The 9038-nt window shown below is 50.4% G+C and overlaps 1 protein-coding gene across 1 annotated transcript in view; it reads right to left on the bottom strand.

Annotated features, from left to right (window-relative positions):
• Trim3 (tripartite motif containing 3) overlaps positions 1-9038 on the bottom strand; it is a 24954-nt gene that overhangs the window by 9227 nt on the left and 6689 nt on the right. Inside the window, exons 2-6 of the mRNA XM_010644290.1 lie at positions 7841-8006; positions 1275-1506; positions 911-1062; positions 533-713; positions 2-322 (exon numbers count right to left, since the gene is read on the bottom strand). Of these exons, the coding sequence (XP_010642592.1) occupies positions 2-322; positions 533-713; positions 911-1062; positions 1275-1506; positions 7841-7971 (1017 nt within the window). The 5' untranslated portion in view covers positions 7972-8006. The remainder of the gene's footprint in view (position 1; positions 323-532; positions 714-910; positions 1063-1274; positions 1507-7840; positions 8007-9038) is intronic.

The following is a 9038-nucleotide window of genomic DNA, read 5'->3' as shown; positions in this document are numbered from 1 at the left end:
GCTGGCCCACCAGTGCCTGGCGCAAGCCCTCACCCGTGGCCACCGTCTCGTGTGCGGTGGCGCTGGTGGTGAGCAGCGCGCCCAGATTGAGCACCGACCGCCGCAGCCCGTCCACCTCCAGGACCAGTTCCAGCTGTGCGTTCTCATGCGGCCGCTCAGGAAAGGCCTGCGCAGCCAGGGCCGACAGCCTCTCTCGCATGTGCTTTCGCACCAGCAGCACCTCGGGGGCGGAGCCCAGGCGAAGCGCCTGCTCTGCGAAGCTGCAGCTGCTGCCAATGTGCTCCTGACCCTGGCGCAGGGTGTCTAACTGGGTCTGCAACACCTGTGGAGGGGAAGGAAGGGTGGTGGCAATGCTGGTGCAGATGGAGTCTCCAGGATCCCGGCGAGCTTGTGGTATTACTGTACATCTTGGAAGAAACAGAAGGGTGGGGCGGGGTGTGGACAAGGGATATGGATGCCAGCAGCGCCCAGGGGCCATGTCAGCAGGCAGAAAAGAGAGGCTGCAGAAAGGAATCCAGGAAAGCAGGCGTACCTTCTGCTTGGCCCCACAAATGCTCTCCAGGTCGCTGACCAGAGCCTGCTTGCGCTGCTGGAGTGCTTGCTCCAGGTCCTCAAAGGCTGCGCTGATCTGCGCCAGGGCCTCTGCCTTGCGCTCCTGCAGCTGCTGGCTGATGCCCCCTACTAAGGCGATGGCTGCAGACAGCTGTGGCAGCCTGGGAAAGGGAGCCGTCGTCTCATGCCAGGGAAGAGCGCACCCCCCACAGCCCTCTGGGAGATCCCCTACTGACTCCTTCAAGACTTCTATTTCTGCCTTCCCAGACCCCTTTTCTCCCCTCCTCAGGCTCTCCCTTCCATGGAGAAGCTCTCCCCATGGCCTCCCAAGGGCTGCCCGGCCCCACCCAGTGCCTACCGGCCACGCACAGCCTCCAGCTGGCGCTGCAGGGCCGCCTTGTGCTGCTCCACCACGTCCCGCAGCAGCACCGTGCCGTGTTCCCGATGCTCCCCTGCGCGGCACTCGCCACACATGGCTGTCTCACAGGCCTCACAGTAAAACTCCATCGTCTGGCGGTACAAGGACTCCCGTGAGGCAACCCAGACGCTACCTTCCTCTGCCCCCATCCCACTGCTTTCCCTGTCCCCATCTCCAAGTGCGCCTCTACGTGGACCGCTCATCCAGAGAAACACCTCTCTCCCCAGCCACTCGGTCCCCGCCATCGCCTTCCCTGCTCCTCCCACCCCAAGCCCTGGCCTCACTGGGCCTCGCTTGGGCCCACCTTGCCTTCATGGTTGGGGCAGGAGAGAGGGCGGCCAGCCACTGCACTGAGGGGGTGAGGGTCCTCGGGGTCGTGGGCCCCGTCGGGTGCCTGCTGCATGGCCTCCATGAGGCTGCTGATGAAGAAGTTGTTCTGCAGGGCCGAGACACCCTGCTCAGGGAGGATGGATGTCTGCCGGCACACTGGACAGGACAGTGTCAGGCTCTGGGCAGGGATGTAGTTCTGGAGGCATCTGTCCAGAGAGGAGCAGGAGTCAGAGCGAGGAGGGAGGGGGCAGTCGCAATAGTCCCCCTACTCCAACAGGCGAGGACACCTCTTCATTCTACTTGTACTTGGAACCTCTCCAGCTGACACACTCCCTCAGCTACTAGCAGATTTAAAAGCCACTCGTGACTAAACAGAAACCCAGGCCCCTCTCAGAAAAGCAGACATCATCTATATATCTGTATTTCTCATGACGCGCACAACACAAGTTGCCTTTACAAAACCTCAAGAAAATGTGCGCTACTAGGTCGTGGTGGCACACACCCGTAATCCCGGCACTTAGAAGGCTGAGGCAGCAGGATCACTGTAAATTCAAGGCCAGCTTGAACAACACAGTGAGTTGAAGGCCTGCCTGAACTATATAAGACAAAACCTGTCCCCGCTCTAAAAAACAAAATGTGCAACTATCCTCACTCCCTTTAACTCATTAATTACTTAATGCCTCCTCTGGCCAAATTTGTGCCAAGCCCCAGGGGTAAAAAGATAAAGCGCAGTGACTTCTGGGAGTGGTGGTGCACATCTACAGTCCCAGCACTCAGGAGGCTGAGGCAACCTGGCCTACACAGTGAGGTGAAGGCCAGCCTGAACTACAAAGTGAGAGCCTCTCTCAAAAAACAAAACAAAACAAAAAAGCTAAGGCACAGTGACTGCCCTTAAAACAGTTCTAGTCTTCAAAGCAAACATCACAGAAATAATGAGTTTTTAAAAATAAACACTGTAATAACTACGAGGCTGGGTCCCACAGCTAGGCCACCTGGGTTCAACTCCTAAGTCAGTGACCCCTTAGACGGCGTGGTCCCTGACAAGTGCCTTTTATGAGTTAAGGGCTCTTCCTCTGTCACACAGAGACAGTGCGGGTGTCACAGGTCTGTTAGAGGTCTAAATGTAAACGACTGCTAACATGTGAAGAAGATTAAATGCGAGGGCCGGGGATTTAGCTCAGCGGTGCTGCCACCTGCCTTGAAAGCGCAAGGTCCTGAGTTCCATCCATGGTACCAAAAAAACCTCACGATTAAATGTGAAATGCCTGACTCACCAAAGTGCTATATAGGATAGGCTACCAGCACTGCCATACTTAGAGGAACACAGAGAACACAAGACATGTAGTCGTGAGGAAATGCATCTGGGGCAGGGGGGTGAGAAGGTAGCTAGGTAAGGCTTCAGAGGCGAGGTAAATGAAATCTTCATGGGTAAATCACTGTCAGCGTGAGCAGGAAAAGGTGCAGGGAAAGGAGGAGGGTGTTCCAAATACAGAAGACGGCAAGAATCAGCACGGTGCAGAGGGAGCTAGAAGCAGTTTGATGTGGCTGGTGACAAAGTCCAAGGCAAGAAATAGCGAGAGGAGTCAAGACGTTAATCCCAGTGGCAGCATGAAGCCACAAGGGGTTGGGACAGACAGTCTGTTTTATCAGGCTCCTCTTTACCACCTTGTGTGGACGGGTGAACGGGAAAGGAACAAACAGCAGAGAGGGAGGGGTGACACCATCATTTATTTACCGCTTATGAAGCACATGTGTGCCAGGCGCTGTGCCTTTTACTTTATGTTAACAGGCTCAGAAAGAGCCAAGTGATCCACGGTAACAAAGCCAGTGAGCACTGGAGCCTAGGATTAAAGGGAAAGCAAAGCATGTGCTTGGCCAATATACTGTCATAATAACGGGGGCAAAGAGTGAGGAAGAGCTTAGGTGGGAAGAGAACTGAGGAGGGTTTTAGAAGAACAAGTGGGAAGTACTGTCTAATTAGGTATGGAGAGGGACAGAGCTGAGTCTTGGTTGGTTCCTGCTTCCTACCTTAGGTAACTGTTATAACTTGTGTCTACAGGTCCCTTCACAGCCTCACGTAGTTATAAGTGAGGCTTTTCCAAAGGTGGCTGGATCTACAGAGTGTGACACTGGGACTGATTCATGGTGTGATGCTAGGATCAAGGGCACTAGGATTAAGGGTGTGAGTGCTACTGCCCTGAGTAGTCTGGACAAACTGTAAGGGATAGAAAGAGCTGTGGTCCTCCCTTGCTTGCTTTACTACCTTCTGCCCACCAAAAACTTCCACCTCTGCAATGCCTGCGTGCAATGCCTTGGAGCCAGCCAACTATGGACTAAAACCTCTACAAACTGTGAGCCAAATAAACCTTTCCTCTCATAACTTTAGGTGACAGGTATTTTGTCTCTGCAAAGAGAAAAGTAGCAAAGACAGTTCCTGAGTGGATAGTGGTGATATAGTGGAATTCCAGGTTAGCTGGAGAGAAGAAAGGTTAGAAACAGCTGCCACTAACACTGAGAAAGCTTTGGTAGCTAAGGGAGAGGATGAGGTCAGGCAAGGATGGGGAGACAGTGATAAGACAGAGGGACAGAGCATTCAGCAAATTCTGAACAAGGAGAGCAGAGAGGATGGGCAGAGAGCAGGAGTGACAGAGGCAGGGCAGCAAAGTGAATCCAGACAAAGGGAATGAGTAGCCCCAAGGGTGCAGAAAGGCTGAGGACCCAGGCAGAGTAAGAACTGGAGCCGGGTGTGGTGGCGCATGCCTGTAATCCCAGCCCTTCAGAGGCTGAGGCAGGAGGATCACTGTAAATTCGAGACCAGCCTGGGCTACATAGTGAGTTCTAGGTATGAGTTCTCAACTACATAGTGAGACCTTGTCTCAAAAAACCAAAAAAAAAAAAAAAAAAGAACTGTAAATGCCCACTGAATGTGCACATGAAGGTGCTTTTTTCCGTTAATGAAAGGTGGGGGCCTTGACTGATACAAGGTGAAAAGTGAAAGGGAAGTTGGGGGACAGAATGGGAAGGGGGATGAAGGAATGGGTGACACTGTGCTGCACAAAGAACAGGGTTCTGCTTGTCACGGGAGCTGTGAGCATGTTTACAAATGGAGAAGGGGCCAGTAGAGAGGGACTGGTGGAGGAGACCAGAAGGGGCAGGACATGGACCTGAGCTGGAGGAGTGACTTGAGTTGGCCGGAAGGAGAGGAGTGGACACCATACTCTGATAGAGGAAAAGAGGTATATGTGGAGGACCGCAGGGGCAGTCAAAGAAACGGTCCCTAAAGGCTCAGCAAGATCAGCTGCAGAGAGTGGAGGAGGGAGGAGTCTGGAGATGGTGAGGGCTGGGATTAGTCACTGCAGGGAGTGGAGAGGAGGCTTACTGGAAACAGGCAATGGGACTGAAGGTAGCTGGTCTGGAGACCATGAATCTGTGGAGGATGTGTATGGTGCAAACCCTCCCATATCCTCAGTCTCTTCACTCAATGTTCCCTGTACCCTTTGCTCTTAATTAAAATTTAGCTGACACTAGGTGCCAGGCAGGATTTTAAGTGCTTCACAAATATTAACTTATTTAATTGTGACCTACTTTTCCCTTCAGTCCTCTCCAGTAGAGTGGTTTTTGTCTCATACTCCACATTCCTTAGGGCCAGAAGGTGGGGCTGAGTCCTCCTTCTTCCCAACTGGGACTTTCTATTTGTCTTCAGCGACTTTGAAGCTCAGGCCTTCTGGCTGTGCCCCCGTTCCTTGTTACTGTCTCCAATGACCTAACAGTTAACTCTCTCACTTGCTGAAGTCTTTCTCCTGAGTCACACTCTCTTCTATTACCCTCCCCAACACACAGACATCCTGCCATCCTTCTCGGGGACTGGCATCTACAAGAAGATCCATCACTGTGGTCCTTCAATTGCCTGACTTCCACACTTTTAATGATCTTTTCCTGCACTTCACCACTGCTGTCCACTCCTATGCTCACACCACCACCCATATCTCAACCGTCACTGATATCGACTCTGAGGTCCACACCCCCACTGTCCCTTGCAGCTGTCTTCCAAGCGCACTGATTCTAGCATTATTCCTGCAAAGGACCTTCTAACTTACCAGTACTACCTTCCTATGTGTTGAGCATACCTGGCTTGCAACAGCTTCAAAACTCGTTTTCATTCTTACTCCTTAATACATTCTCCACGTAATCAGAGTGAGCACTTAAATAAATCTAATTTATATCAAATTCTTTCCTGCTATAAAAAAATCCCAATAGTTACCTGTTGCACTCAAAATGTGAATATACAATGGACCTTGACTTACAAACTCAATTCATTTGTAAGGGCAGTTGTAACTCTCATTGGTCAATGAAGATTCAGGCTCCTCTACACAGCCTTCAAAGTCTCTCTCCTGTATCCAGGCAGATCTCAGTGTCCTTACAGAGACACTGGCCCAGGATTTCTCAATTAACCCCATGCTGGAAAGGATGTTGTAATGCTCCTTTCACAACTCTTTAAGGGTTAAATCTGTGTCTGAGACCATCTGGAAGCACAAGCAGCTAGCATTCTGGTCATAACTCAAGACTTCGTTCGTAAGACGAAATTAAAATTTCAGTCATAACTCTAGGGTCCACTATACTCCCCTAAAACCTACAAGCTGCCTCCTTGAACTGTCCTGACTGATTCCTCTGCTTCCCAGTTTCCTCCTCAGTCAGCCAAACACACTGATTTCTTTTCTGGTCTCAGAAAATGCCCTGTTAACTTCTTCCTTTAGGTCTCTGCACAGATTTTTCTGTTGTCTGGAATAATCTGCTTATGTTTGTCCCTTCGCATCCTGAGACTCAGATCAAATGTCACTCCTCAAGGAAGCTTTCCCTGGTAACTATAAAGACCAGCCCCAAACCCAACCATCCCCACTTACTCCCTCCGTTTACTGCAAAACATTTGGCATAAGTTATAGCTCTTGTTTATTTCCTGGCTTACTGTCCAACAGAGGATAAGCTCTTTGAGAGCTAACACCAATGGATAAATTAAAGAATTCTAGAATGAAGGCTTTGCAGTCAAACCTGGATTCAGATCTCAGCTATTTACATGTGGTATAGTCTTGCACATATTTCTTAATTATTTGATGACTCTGAACCATAGTTTCCTTATCTCTAAAATGGGGATAATAAAGTGTCTCTGATGAGGATTAAGTAAATCAATACATGTAAATCACTTAGTCCCTGGCAAACAGTAAGCAATCAGTACATTTAGCTATTGTTATTATAATTTCTAGGGACGGATTTTTCTTTAGGCGTGCTCAGTGATCCAGGCACAGGAGAAAGTTCAGAGATGTCAATTATAGCTTTTATGGCATGGACTTAGCAAAGCAAAGGTGTGAGAGAACTATGGGGGCCAGTCAGATGATCAGCCACAGGATCCAGGATGTGCATGAAAGAAAGAGAAGCCAGGGTGGACTTGGTGTGGGAGAAAAGGGAGTAGCTTGAGGGGGCTAGACTTTACAGTGAGTCAAGATGACACAGTGGCAGTTGGGTAAGTGGAAGATTATGACCAACAGAAGTGGCATTATTCCAGGTGATGACAAGTCCGAAGTCTTGGTTGGGAGAGTCCTACTAAGGTGGAATAGAGGATGTCCTCAGAGAAACAGTCAAGAACCAGAAGGTGTAAATGGGTAATGAAGTCCCCAGGGTAATGGAAGAGCCTGAATGGACAGGAAGGCTGAGACCATTTCCTGGTGGTGATAGTGAGAGGGCTGTGAACCAGAATCTCAAAGAGCAGGCTGGAAGGGAAGGAGTGTCCCTGACACAGCCACATTCCAGTGGAGGCAGGAGAGGAGACAGAGAGGAGGCTTGGATGGAGGCAATGGTGAGAAGACCCAAAACACCCAAGATACAGCCCTGAGGGATGGGGGCTAGAAAAAGACTATTCAAAATTTGGATGTGATTGTGCATAAAAACCTTGCCGAAGCCTCACGAGGCTCTCAGGGCAAAGGCCAGATTCCCTAAGAGGCTGACCATCTCCTCCACGTCGCCTAATCTCCATGCCTCCCTCCAGCTTCAAGGGAGGCTACGCTCAATCACACCTGCTCTAATCCAGCTGCACAGGCCTTCTTCCAGGCCCTCTTACCGACACGTTCCTTCAGACCACAAGGTCCAACATAGCATAGCTGCTCAGTAAATAAATATTCAGTGAATGAATGAAAGATGGATGAAAGCCTTTCACTCAGAACCTAGGCCACTGAGGATGGGCAGACCTATCCCTAAGATAGCATCAAATATCCTTTCACTAATCACAAACTCCGCTGGAGCCAGAGCTGGTTAAGTCTCTGGTGGTGTGGAAGGCTGCTTTGGGACCTGGGAAGGAGCAAATAAAGCCCTATTCTAGGTAGAAACCTTGGCCAGTGTTATCAGCTTCTGGTCCTCTTATAGGTTCTTGCACCCAAACCCTTATCTCCTACAGGCTCGGGTTCACCTTCCACATGGGCATATTTTCCTCACCTATCACAGGTGTGTACACGTGCTCCCCTTTCAATCGTGGATACACACATCCACCCTCACCTCTCACAGAAGGTATGCAGGCAAGGCAGAACCTTGGGGCACCGGTACCGATCCAGGCAGATGCTGCACACCAGGAACTGCTTGTCCATTGGCTGCACCTCCGGGCCAGGGCTGTCCTCCCTCTTTGCCATGGTGACCAGAGATGGCTCCTGCCACTCACACCAGCCTGTTTACAGAGAGACAGTCAGTAGCAGGGGCCAGCATTCCCTCTCCCCATACCAACCCCACCACTAAAATTCCCTTCAGAGAAATGTGCCCATTTTCCTGGCAGGGACTGGAAGGAACGTTTGGCAGGGGGCTAAGTCACCTTGGAGCATGGTGCTGTTTCAAAGCACAGATTTGGGGATAGACTGGCTTGCAAACCTGCCTCACCTCTCTCTCACCAGGAATCTGGCCTTCCTTGGACAACTCACAAAACATCTCTTAAGTCTGTCTCTTAACCTGTAGTTACACAAATAATCCTGGCTGCCTCAAGTGGTTGAGACTCTGAAATCATGCGTGTCAAAGGAACGCTACAAGGATGTCCATTTTCACCGACACACCCACTCTTCATCTCCACCAGGTCTTTCTGCTGGAGTCTCTCTACGCTGGTCACCTGCAGCTCTTCTCTCCACACCTTGGCTCATCTAGCACAGCTGCCTGGGATTGCACTCTCTTCCACAGCTGATCAACATCAAGGGCAGGACTGCCTCCCAAGAATTTTTTTTTTTTTTGAGACCATCTCACTATGTAGTTCATGCTGACCTTGAACTTTCTACATAGCTGAGGCTGGCCTCCAACTCCTAGCAATCCTCCCGCCTCAGCCTCCCAAGTGCTGGGATTACAGGCATGTGCCACCACACAGCTCGACTGGAGAATTTTATCCCTTCTCCCAGTGCCAAAGCTATAGTCAATCCAGGCCAGCATCAGATCCTTCCTGGACGCCCCTGCGTCCTCTCTGCACCTCCTCATCCATCCTCTTTTTGGCCAGAGTGAGTTTTCTAAAATACAAGTGTAATTCATCACTACTCCCTTTTTAAAGTGCTTCAACCTTCTCCATTACCCAGAAGATAAAATCTAAAGCCTGACACTGGCCCACAAGGGCTGGCTAGCTTCAACGTGACCCTATCTTCCTCTAACCTCACATCTCATGATTCTGTAATCCGTCAGGCTTGTTCAGTTCCTGGAAACCTCCACATTCTTTGTTTTTTGTTTTTTT

This window comes from Fukomys damarensis, unplaced genomic scaffold (genome assembly GCF_012274545.1).
Source record: "Fukomys damarensis isolate Sample0158 unplaced genomic scaffold, DMR_v1.0_HiC HiC_scaffold_16, whole genome shotgun sequence".
NCBI classification, from domain to species: domain Eukaryota; kingdom Metazoa; phylum Chordata; class Mammalia; order Rodentia; family Bathyergidae; genus Fukomys; species Fukomys damarensis.
The sequence above is the reverse complement of the archived record's forward strand: the minus strand, read 5'-3'. Positions and strand labels throughout refer to the sequence as shown.